The 22,730-nt window shown below is 34.2% G+C and overlaps 2 protein-coding genes across 3 annotated transcripts; one reads left to right on the plus strand and one right to left on the minus strand.

The window, feature by feature from the left end:
- Positions 1-3,322: 3,322 nt before the first annotated feature.
- Positions 3,323-6,770, minus strand: ROPGEF1 (rho guanyl-nucleotide exchange factor 1). Its single transcript, XM_085702938.1, has 5 exons — positions 6,356-6,770; positions 6,117-6,233; positions 5,329-5,849; positions 4,641-4,991; positions 3,323-4,171 (listed from the first exon to the last, which is right to left on the minus strand). The coding sequence occupies exons 1-5, from the start codon at positions 6,612-6,614 to the stop codon at positions 3,743-3,745; spliced, it is 1,677 nt and encodes a 558-aa protein (XP_085559064.1). The 5' UTR covers positions 6,615-6,770; the 3' UTR covers positions 3,323-3,742.
- A 6,865-nt stretch (positions 6,771-13,635) lies between these two features.
- On the plus strand, positions 13,636-22,116 carry LOC146931448 (mitochondrial import inner membrane translocase subunit TIM44-2-like). Of its 2 annotated transcripts, XM_085702939.1 has the most exons (14): positions 13,636-13,778; positions 13,865-13,959; positions 16,281-16,364; positions 16,497-16,572; positions 17,212-17,253; positions 17,327-17,725; positions 17,807-17,842; positions 18,063-18,127; positions 19,177-19,245; positions 19,331-19,403; positions 20,490-20,594; positions 20,754-20,825; positions 20,935-20,997; positions 21,772-22,116. In XM_085702939.1, exons 1-14 carry the CDS (start codon positions 13,713-13,715, stop codon positions 21,901-21,903), a joined length of 1,377 nt encoding a protein of 458 aa, XP_085559065.1. In that variant the 5' UTR covers positions 13,636-13,712; the 3' UTR covers positions 21,904-22,116. The 2 variants fall into 2 exon arrangements, with proteins under 2 accessions (XP_085559065.1, XP_085559066.1); XM_085702940.1 differs by lacking the exon at positions 17,212-17,253 and having other exon boundaries at positions 13,647-13,778.
- The last annotated feature ends 614 nt before the right edge of the window (positions 22,117-22,730 follow it).

The following is a 22,730-nucleotide window of genomic DNA, read 5'->3' on the forward strand; positions in this document are numbered from 1 at the left end:
AACAAATGCTCATCAAACACAACTAAGATAACAAAATAAAAACGTTCATCTCTAAAACATAATTTTAACATTTTTTTGTCTTAGTTGGTTGTGTCTAAAACATTTCTTTTATTCGGTTATCTTAATTGTGTTTGTTGAGTGTTTGTTTTATGAAGAAAAAGGAAATGAATGTTGTAAAGCATAGCTTGATAAAAATGAATGAACATTTGTTGCATAGCTTGATAAAAATGAATGAAAATTTGTAAAACACAAGCTATGTTTTATCAAGCTAATTTCATAATTTTTTCACAAAACAAATGTTCATCTCATGGAAGATTACAATTTGTCTGCCGCTATCACTTCTTACTCTACTAGTTCGTCGACCACCAATCATGAAGATATATGAGTTCAATAAAACTCTTCTGGACATGCTTGAACTATTATCAATGTGGATGACAATTGTCTTGCCAAGACAGTCTTGGTAATCATATCTGAGCTGATTATGGGGGATTGTTGCGACATCCTTTGGAGTCTTGGATCTCAAGTTTTTCGGGTTATATTGTGGGTGCCCCTGATATTCTTCTTGTTGAGCTTCATGATATTTATAAGGGACTTCAATTGACAAGAGATCTGAACTTTCTAGATGTTATTTGCTATACAGATTCTCTCCATTGTGTTAGTAACCAATCAAGGAGCCAACTCCCACATATCACAAATATGTCACCTTAATTCAAGATATTAAAGATCTTTTTTACGTTGACTGGATCGTTTCTATTGCTCATATCCTTCGTAAGGAAATAGTTGCACCGACTTCTTAACAAAGTCTAATGCTTCCTCTACCTCGGATTTCATGGTTCTCATATCTCCTCTATAAGACTCACCATACCTCCTCTTAGCCGACTCTGCAGGAACATGATTCCGTGGATTGTAGTATTTTCTTTCTATATTTTTCTTTTTCTTCTTTTCTTTTCCTCTTTGTTGCCCTTTAGCTTTGTAACTCAAAAAAAAAAAAAATCATTAATATTTTTTTTTTGGTACAAATCAACATTCATTTTATCCACTTTACACAATAATAATTTGCTCATCAACTCGTAAAAAAATATATATAATTGTTCATCAACCATTAGTATTACATACTGTAGATTCTAAAATGAATTGCTCGATTTAAAAAAAAAAAAACCAAATTTCTTTGCATGCTACTCTGCATCAAAGCAATGGCAAAATGACAATATAATATATCACAAACATCAGTCCAAGTTATGTAATCGATCATTACAGTCTACAAAATATCTAACTAAGGGTAGAAAAACATGGATCGCACAACTACCTTATCGCTTAAAGGTTAGTGATGGAAAAATAAAGAAAGTAAAGAGTTATTGACTTGAGTTGATTGTAAATATCATAAATACTTTTGTCCTCTTTTGAATTTATGTCCTATTTCTCTAGTCTCTAGCTTGGCCTTGATGTGGACTTTCAACAATAATATTTACTACATCATAGATGACATGTAGTTACCTAGCATGCTACAATAATATTGACACTATTATTTATCAATGAATGCTATGCCATAGACAATTCCACAGTCTAGACAGAACCAGTAGAGGACATTGTTGTTTATGGTCAACGGATCTTATTGAACATTATCAGAAATAAAATTTGCTTAAGGTTCTTAAGTTAATTAAGAACCTTTTCTTAAAGAGGATCACCACATGAGTATGTCTAGCAATCTAACCGACAGTCACATGTAATAGTATTTTTATGAAACAAGTTTTGAATATCATGATGTGTAATTTCTGAGTTGTGAAATACTACAAATTTACGTTCTTAAACAATCATTACCAGAGAGGAAAGTTGTTGTACTTGATATGACACAGTAAAACTTTAAAAGAGTTGCAACTTAACTCCAACTTGAGATGCTTTTACTTCTCTAACATAATGCGGTTAATGTTGGTCTACTTGGTGCCTTTGGAGGGGCGTTTGATGAAGCAAAATTACATATGTACACTATTCGATGTAAATCTGCCGTGATTATAAGAAGCTGATAATTGGAGCTTCTGCGTTAAAGTGGTTTTTTACCGTGATTTCAAGCAAAATGTGATTTACAGTCGTCCTTCCAAACATGCAATGTGATTTACAGCCGTCCTTCCAAACATGCATTTAGTATAAGAGAGCGACGTGCTATCATAGAGCTACTTATTGTCGTGTTTTATTCTACTTGACAAATATTAATATTGTCAAAAATTAAATTTAATTAAAACTAGGTTAAATGTAAAGTGAGTTATATAAAAGTGAATTAAACAATAAATATGAGTGTAAAAATCACAATTGATGTCAAAAGTTAAAAATTCAAACTTCAAGTTTATATCAATTCTCTTTCAAAAAAGTTAAGATCAATTCTAAAGGCAAAATCAATTTCAATTGACATCATCTAAATACGTTAACATCAATTTATGTGTCTAGAATCACTTTTTTTCCTGCTTACCATAAACCAAACATACAGTTAAAGAACCGTTGTACAACTTCCTTTCACTGTTGCCAAAACATACTAGAATTCATGTCCAAGATTGGTATTTGCAAACGTTAACTCTTCTTAGTGAGGAACTTTACTCATTCATCTTTACCTATGGGAATTAAAAAATTTAAGAGGAATAGAAAACAAAGAAAAAATGGAGTCGGTGGGATTGAGTGAAAAAGAAGATAGAATACACAAAGGAAATGGAGAACAGGAAAAGGGCAAAAATGAAAGTTGTTTTGTTACATTTTCTCTTGGTACATTATTTTGTTTCTTTCTATTAATGGCTCAAACAAGTAGGAAATCATACTGTTTTCCATCCAAGCATTTTCATTCTGCCTGTTATCCCTGGATCCCAACTTAGTTTTGGTGAATCAAAAACTAATTAGAATATATAAGTTTTATCTAGCAAGACAAAACCAAGTGAGATGCAATTATTTAAGTCGAATTATTCATGCCCTGACTTTATCCAAGTATTGGTCAAACGAAGCTTTTCATCCAAGTATTATTATTACCCTATTTGTGAAGTTATTTACATAGACATCAATGTAGTTGAAGAAGCCTCTTTAGCCATCATTGCAAATCGTTTTCTTGACATGTTCGTAGTTGTTATTATTGGAGACTGCTTGATTGCTAGTAGCTATTATTTATTTTTTTGAACAAGATTGCTAGTAGCTATTTTAAGAGTACAACCATAATGTATTTCTTTTGAATCAAAATATGGTAAATTTTGAGACTTAAAATTTGGAGGCATACCTGTGTAGGCGTCATTGACTATGGCAGTAAGGACATAATGGCACATGGCTAATGCTGAATCTTAAATTGGGTGTATAGTCCAAAACTCTACATAGCAATTTGCATTTATAGAAAAACACCATGTGGGTGGCCTCCAAAAATTTATACTTGAAAGGAGACATTTTTAATTGATAATCCAAGGGCATAATTTTTCTTCATAAACCTACTCATATTGCCTACGAATATACAAAAATTACACCCTCATATACAGGGAATGGTACAAAAAGACTAGATAACCAAAGATGAACGGCCCCCTCTAGATTAAAGTTAATAGATCATTTATCATAGATACTAAGTGCCTCTTTGGTTTGGCAGTCTACCACCCAAACGTGCGTCTCAATGTGTTCCTGACGTGGAAATAGAGAAGCTGGTAAATAAAGCTTTCATGTTAACATGGGTCATTGCCGCAAGTTTGCAAAACGGGACGCCGTTCCAAACACATGCCAACTCTAGAACTCAGTCTCTTTCTGGAGCCTCGCCAGAATTTCTTCTTGCGCTGAGGTTTCCTGCGTATGACCATACCTTCTCATAATCAGTCGAAGCCAACTTTCCGGCCTTGGAATCTTTACCCTTGCCATTCCTCTTTACATCATGTGTCCTGCGTGGACTGCAAGGACTCCCACTAACAGGAGAGGAGGAACAGAACGAAGGAGTAGCAAAAGGAGAGGCATATGGGGTGTGTTGAATTGAGAAGGGGCTGGGAGTCATTCGCTTTTGAATAGGCAGACCACCAAAACCTCCCCTGCTGAACAAGATAGAATCTGCAGCTGCACATCGTTTTATAGTATCGTCTACATAAAGGACATCATCGATTCTGGCCATTATGTTAAAGGCTAAGCTCTCCATCACCCTGGAATAACTTTCAAGAATAGACTGCCCTACATCCTGCAAGGGAAACAATGTTCCAAATGAGTTTATTCTTTGATTTTAAGTTCCCTTCTCCCGATGCCTAACCTCTGTAACTATACAGACTAGAAGCCTACACAAACTTATCATACAGACATACAATGATCAATCATTATTACGGAAAATGAAACTGAGAAAATACTATTCATATGTTAGGAAATCATACTGCACTTGACCTCAGCAAAAAAAAAAAAAAAAAATTCTCTCACAAAATACAGGCGTAAGGGACACACAAGTTGTTCTATGTACCGTTGCCAGGATTATATCTTTTGCTAAAACTTTTGAATGCTAATTGAAACTAACTAAAAATAATTTCCAGATCCGATGCACCTAATATACTGCATATCACTTCAACACAATCTACTAGCAATTAGAAATGAAATGTATGATGCAGATCAATAGAACAAATTATGAGTTTAATCCAAACTTTAAGAGCGAGAAAATGTACCTTATTATACTGTATCTTGGCCATATCTAGCGCTGTTTGAGGAAGCCCAGGAAATCGGCGTTTCAAGCTTTGCAGTAGTGTCTCTGCCCGTTGGACAAGAAAGTGGTTCTTCTCACCATCAGCAACAAGGCTCTTTACCTTTCCACCCCAAGACCGTCTGGCTTTCCCCGATTTTTTAAGTTTCTTATAGTCTTTCAACCTCCATACATGTATAGCAGCCTCAATTCTATTAGCTATATCTTGTGTGTGGTGCTCAGATGATAAATCCAGGCAGTCAAGAAGACATTCAGACGAAAACTGACCAGCAGTTATGTACCGGTATATTATATCCCCAAGACAAGCTTTACCATTCTGCATTGGTAAAACCAAAAAGGCATTTTAAGTTTTCATCCAATTTTAGAAGGAAAAAAATTCAAAACATTCTACCAAATACTAAACCATTTTTGAATTCCATTTCAGCTTATTAAAGTTTTGAACCATGGATAAAACTGATTTCAGCACTTTACTCCACATAATACGCAAAAATTACAAGTACTTGCAACTCAAACATGCATAAAAGAATTGATGTCTGTCTAATATGGACCATTGTAACACGATGTAATCATATTTTACAAAATATAAAGAGTACCAACCCAAAATTAACCATGAACACAGTTTATTTCCTATATGCAAAGCAAAGCATTATTACCCTTGGCAAGGATTCAACATAAGCAGCAGGAATTTCCATTTCAGCAAGAACAGAACTATTAATCGCCATGGCAGCCTTAAGTATCTGGTTTGTACAATCCCTACACTGCTGCAACCTTTTCCTATCATCCTCACACAACCCATTTGGTGGAAGCTTTGGAGAAGGAAGCCACCATTTCTCTTCTTGCCTAACAGAAGGTCTACCATAATCATCACAATCCTTAGAATCACCCAACACAATCCCTCTATCAACATACCAAAACTGTGTATCACAAAACCCATCCAACATACTTAGCAGCATTCCGTCAAGCTTCTTCAATGCAGGAAGATTGATGTACAAATCAGAGCGAGGCCGCGTTGCCATTACTTCATAAGTTCCACCACCTGGAAATTGTTGCACAGAAGGCACCAACTCGACTATTGAATCACTCACGCAAAGTAGCCATTCCATTTCCCTACGCCACATTGCTTTTTTCTGTGGTGCTAGTGGCTCCAACCTCCATAATTCACCAAACACAGTCGCTGCAAATACAATTTCAATTCAAAGTCACACACACAAAAAAAAAAAACACATATCATACATACAAAAATGCATTTCTTTATTAACCTCAAAAGCACCGACAATGTTGATTGAAGATGTGTCTGTTGTGTACGTCACTGACACAACACCGACACATCTGATTACATAGAATTACTCGTTACTTCAAATTATTATCAGTGTCGATGTGTCATTCTGTGTGTCCGTGCTTCATAGTTACCAACACGCAAATCGCAAAAAAACTAACTAACCGGAGAGATTCGTGATGGCGTTAGAGATTGCAAGTGCAGTGCAAACCCCTTTTCCACCACCAGACATATCCTCTCCTAAAAGCAACTTCGCAAAACGTTCCTTCATCATTTCAACTTCTGCAAAATACAAAAACACCGTTAACACACTTCACAGTTTCAATCTCACAAATTTTCATGAATAGAAAACATAAAGCCACAATTGTACGGAGGAGAATAACATGAATGAGCGAGCACTCTACCGGTCAAATCCAAGTCACGTTTGTGATCCCAAACAGCAACATCTTTCCCACCGATGACCGGAAGCATAGCCTGCGCCGTCGCCGGCAAGTTGAAATGAGCGGCGAGCTGACGTGGCGAGAGATTAGCTGAGCTGGAAGCTCCTTCGGCGTCGAAACGTCGGCCGTAGAAGCTGCTAGAACTTTCCGATTCGCTGATGTCAGCACTCGGACTGTAACTACCACATCGCTCTGAAACATCTTCCGACGAAACACTTCCCATTTCTTTACAACAGCAAAATTTTACACAGATCTTAATTTGGTAACGCACATTTGGGTAACGGTGAAGATAATAATAAGAGAAAATGAAATAAATGGGTAAGTAAAGTGAGTGAAGAAGATAACAGCAACGTTCTCTTTCACTTCTTATTCCACTCACATTCTTTTTCTTTGTCTTTGTTATTATTATTTGTAAAATTGTTTACTCTGTCAGTGTTGTTGTTGAGGTGTGGACCTGTGGAGTATAGTGGTGGTGATGATTTGATGGAGGCAAAAGTAAAAAAAGAGACGCCGTTTGCAGGGATTGTCTTTTCCGTAACCGAAGGTTAAGTACCCGACACGCTCTTTTTCAGTGGGGGTCCACTTTTCGGTGTGATGACGTGGATTGTTTTTGTTGGAGGGTTTTGGCTTTGTGGGCCATGTTTGAGCGCGAAACCGTCGATATATGATATCAAGATGGAGGGAATTCGACTGGTTTAGGAAACGGAACTAAACGGCGGTTAACTGTTCATTGGTATCCGTGTAAAGGAATGTTAAGAATGCCCAATCTCATGAATTACTATTGTTTTTTTTTTTTGTTCAATTTATTATTATTGCTCATGAATTATTGTTTTTTTTTTGTTCAATTTATTATTGCTAGTAAAGCTACTACTACCTCCGTTCCTTTTTAACTGTCGTTTTTTGACATTTTACACAAACCAAAATATTTAATAAATGCTGCTTTTTCTCATACAATAATTTATACTTTTACTATAATAACCTTAATCATTTAATATCTTATTTCATTTACTTCTCTCTCCGCAATAAATAACTAAGGGTAATGTTGGTAAAACAACATTTATTGTTGCATTGAACTTTGAAAATGACAGGTAAATAGAAACAAAAAATTTCTCCAAAAGTGACACTTAAAAAGGAACGGAGGGAGTATTTTTTATGATAAACAGAAAAGGCTATAGAAACAATAGGAGAGGTTACCTTGTCAAAAAATAAAAGTAAATATGAGAGGTACTAGACCATAGTATTAAATAATGATTGTTTGGTATTGCTCTAAATCTACATTGAGCCATTGTAAAATTATAAAAAGGGTAATAACTTGTCGACTAAATTACACTAGAGGTCTTTTAAATTTGAGGTTTGTAATAAATAGATTATTTAAGTTATTTTGATCATACATAAGTCCTTTAAGTCAGTAAACGTGTTCAATTCAATCCTTCTGCTAACTAAATGTTATAGAAATGATGATGTGACAGTTAAGTGTATGATGTGGGTGTGGCAGTTAAATTTGTAAACAATGAACATTAAGATGTAAATTCTCATCAAAGGAAGAGTTCAAGGAAGTTGTTATCAATTATTCTATGTATAATGGCTTCGATATAAGGTTCATAAAGAATGACAATGAGATGGCGTTGGTTGCAAGAATGTATGTCCTTTGGTTGTTTTATATTCTAAGTATATTCTAAGATGTTTTGTGAGTATGCCACGTCATACACTTAATTGTCACATCGTCTTTTTTGCAACATTTGGTTAACAAAAAGACTAAATTAGAAATATTTACAAACTTAAAAAAGGATTTATGTGTAACTAAAACAACTTAAAACCTATGTATTACCAAATTACAGATTTCTTAACAAATTTCCCTTTAACATTTTCCAAACTTAAACGCACATTTAATAGAATGTTAACGTGTGTAGCAAGTGTTTTTTTAGTTGAATACATTCCAAGTTTTTTATTAGAGTTTACTACTCCCTCTGTTCCGGAATAACTGACCCATTTTCTAAAAAAAATGTCCCAAAATAACTAACCTATTTCAATTTTCAATATAATTTTTATCATTCTCAATACAATATAACACTAAATAATACTACTTTTATCATTTCCAATACAATATATTCCACCTTCCCCTTTATTTATACATTTTTCTTAATATGTGTGAAAAACAAAATTGTGTCAATTAAATTGGGACGGAGGTAGTATTGAACAAGAATTAAGAATGTAGGAGTGGGGACTTTGTTCCAAAAAGGTTTAATGAGAGAACATGGATGGGATCATGGACGGATCGATGAACGAAAAAAAATGGAAAAAAACTTGGCATGGCGCAGACAAATCTGACATTGTGTGAAGCAGAAGTTTCCCACTCTCATCACGTTACTCTGTGAACGGATGAGGTTTGGTGGTGTAATGCAGTGTTACATAGCAAGAACAGCTATTGTCCTTTGTTTTATTGCAATTTCATTGCCTAGGCTTTTTTTCACTACTGCTACATGGTACACTTATCAACGTGTTTGGTACCAAACGGGAAATTTTGACACGTGTCGATTCATTCGAAACAGATATTTTTTGCGTCATCAAGATTCTCTAGGATTTAAGAGGGTTTGTGATTGTGAATTTGTGAATGATTAGCTTTTTCATTTCCTTTCTTCACGCACACTGTCACGGATCACTTTAATACTCCAATTAATTATACTAGTAGCATTAATTAATGATTAATTAACGAATATATTAACCTTCTGTCTTAGTACATGTATGAGTATGCAACTGTCAAAAAAAAAAATGTATGAGTATGCTTGTAACGTACTACTCCAAAAGAAGTAGAATCATTATGATTAGCTAGAAGCAACGCCGTAGCAACGGATAAATGTTACTCGTAGAGAAAATGTTAAAAGTGGTGCAAGATTGAGCTTAATTCGTGATAATGGCAAAATAAAACACGCCGTAGCAACAACGGTTACATATGACACCACTGATTCAACACCATAATAATAATCTTGACCGAATATGCTGATATGGGTCTATAGAAATCAGAAATGGGAAATACCATCAACTTTTGACAAACTGTTACTATATGATTACTTAGTTTTGGATATATATCTTTTTTTTTGTTACGTTTTGTATATATATCTACATCAAGCCTGTTAAAGCTCGTTTGGCTAAATAAATGAAAGTATTGACAATTTGTAACAAATTTAACTCATTTTATTAATCACAATAACAGCAATGCAACTTGGTAATAAATAAAAAACTTGAGAATTAGCTGTATATATAGCCACTTTAACTAATTTATGAGTTATCATATTGGTTTGTCAAAAAAAATCTCTCACAATGAAATTATAGTAAGAGAGATTTGATAGCTTGCAATAGACCAAAGGTCTCCCCCCAAGAGATGAAGGAAAAGAGATAGTTTTGCCTTGATAAAATTTCTCTTTTGATCTCTAATTCATATACCGATACTAACTTTACTACGCATAAAAATTGTATCTACGTTACATTTCAACATATCAAAAGAAGACTTCTTCCGACGAACAAGTGATGACTGAGTGGTTGCATTGGTATTTAAATTTCTTTGTAATTTTGCTCAATACCATTGATTGAGGAAGGATTGGGCGTGATATGATAGATTATTCATTATAGTAACATTTTTATCCACTTCATCTTACAATTTTAGATTTCGACTTTTTCATAAACTCCACAATATTGTGCACCACATAATGTGTCTCACCTTTTTTGTTTCCTTGATTGAAACTAACAAAGGAATTTGCTAAACTTATTCAGCATCCTCGTTACAAAGACTCTTACAAATTCAAGCATCATCCCAGCTTTTGGTGCCTCCATGCAACTTCATTATAAAGAGTTTGTTCCATGATAGATAGTGAATATCATTGACAAATTTTGCTGAAAAATAAAACATCACATCATTCTTTTATAAGAAAATTCTAACAAATATCATTAGTCAGCATTTATTTAAACAATAAAAAATACTAATTTTTATATAGAAAATTGTTTATGTATTACAATTGCACAAGGTCATCTTTAACAATTTAGAGGTCCGGTTCTAATCTTAAAATTTATACATTTAATAAAAAGAAACACACAAAATTGAGCCATTTTTTTATTTAAATTGCAAATAAAAAACTTATAAATAACAATAACATAAAAAAGACATGTACTAAATATAATCAATAATATCAAAATACTAACATCAACATTATTCTCCACATTTTCAGTCAGAACCACATTTTCAAGAATTCTAACATCTTGTGCCAAAAAAAAACAGAGAATTCTAACATCAACATTATCAACATTCTAGTGAAAACGGGAATTTTCTGTTCTTTTATAATAAAATTAAGAAGAACTCTTATTTGATATTGAGTTAACTCATCAAGTCTTTACTTTTTCGTATGCTTCTCATATTCAAACTTTCTATTTGTAGGAGGCAGGCCCGGCCTTGAGGGAGTGCAAGGTGCTCTACCAGCCGGGCTTCCAAATGTTACGGGCCTCAAACAAAAAATTATGTCTAATACCCACTCTCCATTTAAATGAAAAAAAGAATCCTGCTCTTTACCCAAATGGTTTTGATCATTCCCAAAGTAAATGTCCAAAATGTCCTTACGCATGTTAACTCACGCTAGTGTATAATTTACGTGTCTTAAGTCACGCACCACTGAGCCTTGGCGCGAGTTAACCCACTCTAGTTGGCCGTTGGTCAGAACTGAAGAACAAACATTTTTTTGTCTTTGGTCAGTTTTTCAACATTCAATCCACACATTTTTTTACCAAATTTTACACGTTTTTTGACCACATTAATGGTGTTTACAACCTATACTACCATTCCCACCTATAAATACCCCTCCATACTTCCCTAATTCCTCACACCATGTCACTTTCTCCCCCTCCTCACTCTCTCACTCTATTTCTCTTCTTTCTTTTTTTTTCTTTTCAATATTCTCTTTGGGGGCAAAAGTGGTCAAACTTCTTCGGGGTAAAATAGTGAGTAGACGACTTGGAGAAGTGATCGACCCTTGGGATAAGTTTAAATCCGCTTTTTTTAACCCCAGAAACTTTTTACCGTGGGTAAAAAGAATTTCTTGGGGTAAAAAAAAACCAGATTTATATTTAGCCCAAGGGTTGATGATGTATTTTTCCCAAGAAGGTTGCTCACTATTTTACCCCAAGAAGGTTGGTCACTTTTTACCCCAAGAAGGAGAAAATAAGTAGATTTAGTAAATTCAAATAAATTATTGTATGAATTATTGTATTGTATGAATTATTAATAAAATGAGATATTGTTATATGCCTCAATTTTTTTCATTCCTTTTTATTTTATATTTGCTTTAATTTTTTATTGTTGTATTTATTGAATAAATATTAATTTAGTTCATTTACTTTTATTTATATTTGTATTTATGTAATGAATAATATCGAATCAATATTTATTTTAAGTGCATAAATAAATTAGAATAAAGTAAATAAAATAATTTAGATTAATGTAAACAAAATAATTTAGAATAAAGTTAATAAAATAATTTAGAATAAAGTTAATAAAATAATTTAGAATAAATAAATAAAATAATTTAGAATAAAGTTAATAAAATAATTTAGAATAAAGGCCTAAATGTAACAACAACAAAAATGAATAAAGGCCTAATTGAAAATTATTTAGTGCATGGGTTTTATATGCACTAAATGCAGTCAAAAAACAGTAAAAAAAAAACGTGTAAAACTCAATAAAACCATGGTTTAATAACCGACCAAAGTCCAAAAAACGTGTTCTTGAGTTGTGACCACCGGCCAAACTAGTGTGAGTTGCGTAAGTTAACTCACGCTAGTGTTAATCCTGGGCTCAAGAACACACGTTTTTTGACTTTGTTCAGTGCATTTTAATTGATTTTACCGTTTTTGTTAAGTTTTTACACGTTTTTTGACCCTATTTATGGTAGATATAACCTATGTTACAATCTCCCCCTATAAATACACCTCTAAACTTCCTCATTTCCTCACACCATCTCACATTCTCACTCTCCTCCTCACTCTCTCCCCCTATGAATCTTCTTCCTTTCCTTCTTTTTTTTTCCTTTATTTTGGTGTAAAAAGAGAAAGAATGATAAGTACTGGGAATGCTGGGGAAAAGATAAGCAGTGAGCAGCTTTCTTGAGAAAAGAACTAGATTGAGTAAAACTAAATGTGCAGATTTAGTTTTACCCTAGGAAGGTTGGTTTTCTGGTGGTTTTCTTTTAGTTTTACGCCAGGGAGGTCGGTTTTCTAATGGTTTTTATTTAGTTTTACGCCAGGGAGGTCGGTTTTCTGGTGGTTTTTATTTTTTCGCAGATTTAGTTTTACCCCATTGTAAATGTAATAAGAATTATATTAATAAAATGATATTTTATATCTATTATTTTTGTTTCTTTATTTTTGTTAACTGTTGCATTTATTTTACGATTGCGTGTTGAATTAATAAATTCGAATAAAGTAAATAAATGAATTAGAATAAATTCAGCGTGAATTAGAATAAAAATTGTGTATTGAATAAATTTGAATAAAGGTTACGTTACATTACATAAACAACATGTATGTCAACTATATATGTTCATAAATATGTCCTATAATACATTACATTACATTCGGGAATGCACCTTCCAACTACAACAATTGTCTTGCCTCTGAATGGGGTAAATTCAAACTTGCTAAGCAGCAGCAGGACTCCAACATTCGTCCAGAAGTCCTTTTGTTCCATTCAAAAGGTTAAATTCTTGTTGGTCTTGGTTTAAAATGATAGTATCCAAGTGCCAACGGAATGAGGTCCAGACCTTGACACCTCAATACCATCATTTAAACGAAGTCAGCAAGAATTTAACCTTTTGAATGGAACAAAAGTACTTCCGGGCGAATGCTGGAGTCCTGCCGATTAACAAGTTTGAATAATGTGCATTCCCGAATGTAATGATATGACATATTTATGAACATATATAATTGTCATACATGTTGTTTATGTAATGTAACGTAACCTTTATTCGAATTTATTTAATACGCAGTTTTTATTCTAATTCACGTCGGGACGAAGCGGGTTGCAAGATAAGTGGTCAAGGCAAATGGGTGTCTCATACCGATTTATTTTGTTTTTAAAATTTTTTAAAAAGGTAGACACGTGGTGAAATATGCAGCGTACGATTGATCTAGTGGATGTGATTGAGCCAAAAAAAAACCCACATTGCCACTAAAACCCTCTTTCTTCTTCTTCAAGAAAAAAACCACAATACATACACCTCTAACAACAAATTCATATATACTTATCGAGAGAGAGAAAACGGTTACTGGAAGAAATCAAAATATGGCTACAAGGAAACTGATTCGCGATTTCTTACTTTCACATTCATCTCTTATTCTTCCTCAACAAGTTCGTATCTTCTTCCCTTTTATCATTTTTTTTATCTTGTTAAATTTAATTTTCTCTGTTTTTATTTATTTTTATTTGTGTGATAGGGTTTTAGACCGAGGTTGTTTTTTAATTTGGTTGATCGACGAGGATACAGTGTCTTCAATGAGTTCTCTAAAAAGGTTAAAGATGAAACTCTTAGGTATTACTGCCATCCCCTTAATCACTTTTAAATTTCATTTTTAAGTTGTTGTTATGAAATTATTACATTTAGGTTAGTAAATTGCATGAGCCTGGTTTACGAATCAAATGATGTTATTAGCCCATGTAACTTTATGGAATGAACATTTTAATTTGTTTGAATTTTTAAATTTCATTTTTATGTTGTGAAATTGCACTTAGGTTCTTGTAGGAAGGTTGGTAAATTGGTAGATACAAGGTTGGCTTGGTGGCTGAGGTGGGAGAGTTAAGGAGTGGACTGATAAGGGGGGTCTCGACTCTCGACTCCCACCCCAACAAATACTAACAAACTAACAGGTTGACCTACTGGTGTTGGCTTGGAACCTTGAAGTGTGCTCCTTCAAGGTCTCAAGTTCGATTCCCTCTGGTGACAATTTCGGTGGCTAAGTTCATACAAAGCTATGCATGGCTTTAAATGAGGCCCATGCAAGTGGATGGTGGGATTAGACCCTTCAGATTAGTCGGTCCTTAGATTATATATCGAGTTTTCGAAAAAGACAAAAAACATACTAACATTGACTGTTTAAAGAAAAAAGTAAGGTTAGTAAGTTGTATGAGGTTGGTTTAAATATATAATGATGTTATTAAGGAATGTAACTTTGAAGGTTGAGTATTTTGATTTATGAATGTTAAATTCTATGAAGCACATAGACTCTTGGGTTTAGTTGCATCAACGAACAATGGTGTCAATCATGGATTTCAGAAAATAGTGGTATCTTCAAATTAATCACAACTCTCAGTGAACCTCCTTGTTCAAAATAGTGGTTCTTTTGAACCTCCTTGACGCTCTATCTGTTAAAAGGTGATGGTATTTCTGTCAGGTTTGGAATAAATTGTTTTCTAGTTTTACTGCAATCGGTTTGTGCTGTAGGCTTTGGCGGAGTTTATTTTACTGTCATGGTTGTTGGTGTGTTTCGGTTGGATGTTGTCCGGTTCAGACTTCAGATTGCAGAGATATGACGGGGGAAGAACAGATTAGTTACAGGGGAGGAGTAGGGGGAGAGGGCTTTATCTGTTGTGGTATAGTTAAAGTATTTGGTAGGTTTGGCTGATGTAGATTTTGGTAGTTTAATTTTGAGGTCCTTTTTGGTGTAGTTACTAGCTTGGCTTTTGTATCTAGAGTGTTTGTCTACTATTTCTCTTTTAACCTGCTGTGCCGAGTTTCTAATGTATCTTTTAGCCTACCTCCGGTTACTTCTTGTGATTGGAGCGGGGTTTATTCAATAAATTTTAGCGGATTAAAAGAATCACAACTCTCACGGTTATAATTTGAGTATCATAACTTGTAGGTTCAAAGCATCATAATTCAGCAAATTGGTCTGTAAAACATCAACTATATTTTACTAGTAACCAGTTATTCTAGACAATTTGGTAACACTGAATAAATGGAACCAAAATATCTAACTGAAAACTGAACCAGTAAAACTCTCAAGTTTTGGTGTAGAAATTCTTTAATGATCTCAGCTTATATTCTCAAACTAGTTATGATCCCGTGGTACATCTGTGGTACTACTATTCAGGGTTTCGATTGGTGGCAATGTTGTCAATCGCGAAATATAGCAGTATGTTCAAATCGGCTATGCAACTGTGTGTTATAGTGCCACTATAACTGCTATTTGACATTACTTTGTAGTTTGTACTAAATAGTGTATTGTGGAGCAATAGTGTTTTATTTTAGTCGTTATTTGACAACACTGATTGATGGGATTTAATTCATAGATTTATTAGTTAAGATTTCTATCGTAATAGGTTAGGTCTTCACGCAGCGGATTTGATATTTATATAAAGTTTTGTGCCAGGGTTTGGTCATTGTCCCCGTTTTTCTTCTTGGTATTCTTTTTCCTCTTTTTAATAAAATTTTGGTGTGGTGCAGATGATGGGTGATGGTTGTGGTGCCAACCTTGCTGAAAAAAATGAGAAATAGAAATATATACTTGAGATACTTTCTAAAACAACTAGGGTTTTGAATAAACACGATAGGATATGATATCGTTCCTTATTCTTATTAATGTATATATGTTATCAATTAATTTATTCTACCTATTTCCTGCTCAATGTTTATTAGGACAATACGGATGTTACATGTATACAGGAAAACCCTTTAATTGAGTTATGAGACTAGATATTTAAATCACCTTCCTAAAACAAACGAAAGAATATATCTAACCTTTCATGCTAAGACATGAAAAAGCTTGCTCTGTTGATTTTTTCTTAGGTTTCCTTTCCTCCCACTTATAGATTTTACTGTCTGCTATGTTTGATTTTTGTCGTTGGTCGTTGTAGGAACCCAGAATTCCAACAGTCTGTGAAGGAGCTGAAGGAGAAAGCAGAAGAACTGAAAGGGGTAAAAGAAGGTCTGAAAGAAAAGTAAGTCTTGTTTTGTGGTGACCATAATGTAACATTTAACTTTTGAAGATATTCATTTATAGGCTGAGACATACCATTGTATGTCAAGGCTAGCTTGACACTGTGCCTGAGATGGTTGATTGGCGAATGCAGAACAAAGCAGACAACTGAGCAGCTTTACAGACAATTTGATGGCATGTGGAAAGAAGCTGAAGATGCTGCAAAGAAGGTATAATAAACATTAAATCAAATCAAAGTTTATCATCATTCAAAATTGGTAATTGAATTTTATTTGTATTTTTTTTCCTGAAGCACTGTAGTCTTGTTGGAAAATTGCTAGATAAACAAGTTGAGGTATACACAAAGCACAACTAATGTGCTAAGCCTTTGGATAGCATGTGATTATGTAATCGTGTAAAAAAGTCTTCTAACATCAACTTTTATTGACGACCCAAATCATGAATCGCGTCTCATTATGAATCTTAAGATACATGATCAATAAAAATATTACATTTTTTAAGGAAAAATAAGTGACATAAAAACTATAAGTTGGTATATCATATATAAATCTCAAAACAAAATGGTTGACTACATTATGTTCAGTTTGTGGTTAATGTCCATACAAAACAATTTGCTTGGATTGGATTTAGTTTTGTATCAAGCTAAGATATTGTTTGTATCTATTGTAAGATACTAATAACACATCTATACCGTTGGTTGCTATTTATATATGTTATTCTTTGTTTGTTTGTGTGACTAACGTATTTGATTCTTATATATTGCCTTGTTATTGAGCTTTTGGTTGTAATCTATTGTGAATAAATTGACACATTGTTTGGAATATGATTAGTAGTTATCCTTTTTGCAGGTTTCTCTCAATGTTAGAGAGAAAATTTCAGCTGCAACTGAGGTGGTCTAATTTACAAATTTTCCATAAAAATGTGATCTACAATTGTTGGCTTACTGATATTACTCTTAATTAGGTGAAAGTTGGGATAGGAAAGCAGGACTCTTCAGGATCAACTGATTCTTCAACAAAACTGGATGCTGATTCAAAGCAAGGAAGTCAGACATCACCTGAGGAAGAGAAAAACCAGGAATTTGCATCTGGTAATACTTCAGAGTCAATGTTTGGCAAATTTAAGTCAACCTTTTCATCACCAAATGTTTCTACTTCCTTCCAAAAATTAAAGGATGCAAAAATTGTGGACATAACCAAGAAAGGTTATGGCATACTAAGGGAGGAACTAAGTAGTGATCCACCTAAGAGACGGCGTGTTCGTTCCACTCCTAGCGGCGAAATAAGTACAAAAACCGATCTTGTTGTTATTCCCTCTAACCAATCTTTTTGGAGTCAGATGTGTGATGAGATCCGGGATAAGGTAACTGTGTTACATTTCTTTCATAATTGGATTGCCTATAATGTTTCTCCATTAATATATCTTCTCTACCTTTACATTTAGGTGAAAAGACATCCTGTAAAGAAAAAGTTTGATGAGGTATGTTTTACTCCTGAAGTTTTTATTCTTTTCCAACAATTCTATTTCTACCTGCATTTTGTTCTATATTATGTATTCTGCAGGTTGCCTCAGGCCCCATAAAAAATATTGGTGTTGTGTGCTAATACATGATTGTGGATAGAAATTTTTTATTTTGTCATCTTACTTCCGAATCACCTTTTATTGGCCTGGTATTTTACATGTCTAATGAAATTGGCAGGTGGCAGAGAACTTGCTGGAAATTTATGACACAAGTGACAACAGCTTTATTCACAAATTACAGGAGTATGTCTCTCAGTTTCTCTTGTTCTTAAGAGTTACGAAGTTACTGGTTATTATAAACATGGTTGCTGCAATTATAGTGCTAATCTATTAAGCCCCGACACTTTAAAATTGCCTAAGTATCAGTTTCATACCCGTATCTAGTACCGATATTCGTTTGAATATCCTAGAAGGGTGTGTATCCTTGAGTATCCTCCAATTTTCTTAATTTTTAAAGAAAATACTAATTGATGATATTGAGATCTATGTAACACTGGGACTGATACAAACACGAGACATGGCACCGACACGTTGACACTGTAATAATTTAAGAATACGGAATAATTGAATGTAACCACATTTGTTAATGTTGTGTTGGTGTCCGTGCTGCACGTGTTGGAAATCAGACGCGTCTTCAATCTAAAGCGCCGGTGCTACATAGATTGAGATACATCTTCAATACTTTGAGATATAACTTAAAAAACTTGGCTTCAAGTTTTTTGTACAGACATATTCTTTATCATGTTGTGTGTGGATTGGTGTACCTACTCCCTGTACATTAGTGAAGATGTACGTGATCCACATGGTGGTGCTGGATTTCTTGAATTGGTTGACAAGTTATCTCCTGATGAAAGTTGTGCTTTCTTGATAACAAGAATATGATAGATGGGAATGATATCATTAGTATTAGAAAGTAAATAGGAAGAAATTGGGTTAAGTCAATACTTTTTGTGACATTGTAACATTTGTCATGGAAAAAGATACATTTGTGACATGTTTGAGGAAAATAATATATTTTGATGTAGAAAGGAGAAAGATGTGTCTGTTTTTTTTGTTGTTATGATCGCAAGTATCTTTTTGTAAATTGTGAGTGATATTCTATATTGTTATATATATTAATATAAAACGTCAATGTCTCTTCACAAAGATTATACATTTTTGCAAATTATGTATATTTTTTATAAAATCGTATCAAAATATCTAGGCCATATTGTATCGTACTCGTGTCATACAATTATATGTATTTGGCTTCATAGGTGCTGAATTGCTGATTCACTGAACTTCTTTTACAGCATCATTGATACCATGTCTCAAGAGACAGATGCTGCACTTTCAAAGAAGGAAATACGTCAGCGGGATCCGTAGGTTCTTATTTCTTTTGTTTTTCCTTGGTCTTATTATCTAATTTCTAACACCATTTTCTTTCATTTTGATCACATGGGCCAGTTATTTTTCCTTACCAGAATTTGCGAATGAAGTGCAGCAGGCAATACAACCAGTGCTTAATGCTTACATCAAGGTTCGTGATATAGGAACAATAATAGGAATAGAAACACTAAGTTATATTGATAAGATCTTAGAAATTTGAGTTGGGCATAACTCAACCCTACAAAATCGGCTTGCAAGGTGAGGATTGCCCCCACATATTTAGGCCATATCTCATCCAATGTAGGACTCTGAACACACCTCACACCCAGGACTGGACATCTGGAGTGTGATCCGAGTGGCCCGATAGCAAGCGGTCCAACATATCTTAGATAGGCTGTGATATCATGTTAACAATAAAGATGATAACGTGGTGATCATTCACATAAACACTGCTCTCTCTTCTTATGGGGTAGGCTGGACCAGTTTGATACAAATCAGAACTGCCGCAATGGTAATCAAACAACAAATAACTCAATAATGGAAAGAAATTTGTATTTCTCTGAATCAAAGAAGATATAGCAGAATGGAATTCCAAATATCAGAGCCGGGATCCTAAATTGGTCTTGTGCTATTTGTTCGATGACATACTTTACATATACTCTATCTCTTTCTCTCTCTCTGCAACATCAATATTTTTTTTTTACTCTGGCCCTTGCTAGCATAAACTTTCCACACCTTGGACTTTGGCAGCTGGTGTATCAACTGCTTGTTTGGACCCAAAATATCGTTTAAGGTCCTAACTAACAGAATCACTTTTTTAATCAGCAGTCATTTTGAAAGGGATAAAATACATTTTTTATGTTAAACTTTGGATTACATGTTGTGCTCAGTGAACATGATAGGAGTGAAAAAGAAACGAAGTATTGTTATATAGCCTTAAAGAGAAAAAATGGCCTTATGCTGGTTAGATGGGGAGGGTCCATTAGCATAAAATGATATTTTGAAGATTTATGTATCATAGATTTAAGAAGCCTAGGGGCAGTCATCAGATGACTCTAGATAAGTTTGTTAATGATGAGGAAGTTGTTAAAAATGTTACCTATGTCACTTATTAAATGCAAAACCGGATATCAAGGGATAAAGCACCAAGAACTTCTTAGGTTTACATTAAATTTATTTGTTGTTCGGGCAGATGCATCTATGATTTATGAATTGGCTTTTACTTATGAATATACAGGGAGATGTTGAAACACTGAAGAAGTACTGCTGCCCTCAGCTGATTGAACGTTGTACAGCAGAGCATAATGCTTACAAAAATAATGGTATCTTCTATGATAACAAGGTAAGATTATAGTATTTTTTTTTTCCAACCTTTTATTGCTCTGTTCAATTACATTTTGTTTTTAACGTTAATACGTGATAACATATTGAACTTATTAAACTGTTTGCTGGAACTATAATTCGAAAGTTCTATTTTTAACAATGAACTTTCCATATACAGATCCTGCATGTGTCCGATGTAGAATTAAGAGAGCCCACAATGTTGGAATCATCTCCTGTCATTGTTGTTGCGGTATTGTAAATTATTACTTTCTGAAGTTCATTGCTAGCTTGCAAAATTTATTCTTATGTAGTAGAAATAAAACTTATCGTGATGATGGTTTTGTTCAATAAATTTTCAGTTTAAAACACAGCAAATCTATTGTGTACGTGATAGGAATGGGGCAATTACAGAAGGAGGCGAGGTAAATGCTGTGTTTTTCACTATTGGCAATTTTACAGTGTGAAAGTGTCGTCTTTTGTGTGTGATCTCGCATAATCATAATTAGAATTTGTAATTCTAAATTGTCAAAATATTTCAAATGCCATGCGACTTTGCAAATTTGTCACCTTTTCCGTTAATCTTGATGTAATTTAGGTCCATTCAGTTACGTGCTGGGGGTCACTTTTCTGTGCTGGGGGTCACTTTTCTGTGTTTGCTCATGTCTCTCCTATCTATCCTATCTATAATAGAAGGCATGCATCAAGTACATTGAACCATTAATTATCCCTCATCACGGCTCACTGCTATCTGCTCTCATTTTGATGGCTTTAGCTTTGATTTTTTACCACTGTTTTTCTTCATCATGCCGGCAGTGTCAATCGGTTTGAAGAGCACTTGTTTTGTGGTGTCAATATATAAAACTATAAGTTCATAGGGAGAGCCTTGGCACAACAGTAACATTGTTGCCTTGTGACCTGGAGGTCACGGGTCCAAATCTTAGAAAAGAGTCTCTCTGCGTGCAGAGGTAGGACTGTGTATATTTACCCTCCTCAGATCTCGCTTGTTGAGGGCCTAGTGTGCCAACCCTCCTAAGACCCCGCTTGTTGAGAGCCTCGTGCACTGACCGGTTCTTTATTCTTCAATATACATGATCATGTGCAGCATGATTTGGGGCTTATGATATTATAGTACTTTCATGTAGTTATTACAACCTTGCATGTCTGATTTAAAAAAATTATGATTTTTTTTTTACTAGGATACAATTCACACTGTATTCTATCTATGGGCTTTGGAACAAATGGAGCACGAAGATAACAGCGAGGATGCTATTCATCTAATGTGGAGACTCAGAGAGATGCAGCAGCAAGGCATACCAACCCTCATCTAGTTTTTCTAGTTTTTCACCTTCTTCCCTTTTTAGGGATTTGTATGATTGAGCATTCGCTGCATATATAATAATGATTTAATTTCTTGGAGCTGATTTTCTATATCCAGCTGATGCATCCTTTTTTAAGTCATCCCGGTATGAATTTATTTATGTATAAGATATGAGCTAGCTTGATGCATGGTAAATTATGTCTCTATAATACTGGATGCTACAGATTCTAATTGTCAACACTTAGATCATGTCTCTAGAAACGAAAAATAGAACAAATGAACTAAAAAAGAAAAGAAAAGCGAGATGGTTGCACTCATTGTCTTTCATGATTGCGGTCTTCTTAAGCACAAGGCCATGCTCAACAGTGTTCAATCGTCTCAGGGTTATCTATGTCTAACTTCAAAAAACTTAAAAAAATTTACATCTCTATTTCTCTTTTTTCTTTCTTTCAATTCATTCAGAAGTACATAATCTTGTTAAAAATATTGACTCGTCTGTGTCACACACACTAGTGGAATTACGCTTGCATTCACAGATTAAGTTGTAGATCATTGAGTACGATTCATAGGCATAGAAGAGGGGCAAGGGGCAAGGGAGCAGAGCGATTCAGTGACATACATTTTGACTAGTAATTTACAATAGTACCGCCATTGTTACTTGAGTCCTGACCTCATGCACTTCAGCTGACTTGTAGATATGTGGACACGAACATTCAACAAAAATACAGATTCAAACAAGACAAACAACACATGTGTTCTACATTATTGAACAACTCAATCAAACAATAAAGGACCACAACCTTAAACACATAAAATAATATGCAAGTGGGCCACAAC

Source organism: Medicago sativa, chromosome 4, assembly GCF_051527215.1.
Source record: "Medicago sativa cultivar Bolivia chromosome 4, Bolivia_mono, whole genome shotgun sequence".
NCBI classification, from domain to species: domain Eukaryota; kingdom Viridiplantae; phylum Streptophyta; class Magnoliopsida; order Fabales; family Fabaceae; genus Medicago; species Medicago sativa.

Excerpts from the sequence above, each read along its gene's own strand:
- ROPGEF1 (XM_085702938.1), bottom strand. The coding sequence starts at position 6,614 with ATGGGAAGTGTTTCGTCGGAAGATGTTTCAGAGCGATGTGGTAGTTAC. Across the intron at positions 6,234-6,355 it reads ACGTGACTTGGATTTGACCG|AAGTTGAAATGATGAAGGAA; the intron begins GTAGAGTGCTCG and ends TGTATTTTGCAG. Across the intron at positions 4,172-4,640 it reads CCAAGATACAGTATAATAAG|GATGTAGGGCAGTCTATTCT; the intron begins GTACATTTTCTC and ends TTTCCCTTGCAG.
- LOC146931448 (XM_085702939.1), top strand. The coding sequence starts at position 13,713 with ATGGCTACAAGGAAACTGATTCGCGATTTCTTACTTTCACATTCATCT. Across the intron at positions 17,254-17,326 it reads AAATTTCAGCTGCAACTGAG|GTGAAAGTTGGGATAGGAAA; the intron begins GTGGTCTAATTT and ends ACTCTTAATTAG. Across the intron at positions 20,595-20,753 it reads GTATCTTCTATGATAACAAG|ATCCTGCATGTGTCCGATGT; the intron begins GTAAGATTATAG and ends TTCCATATACAG.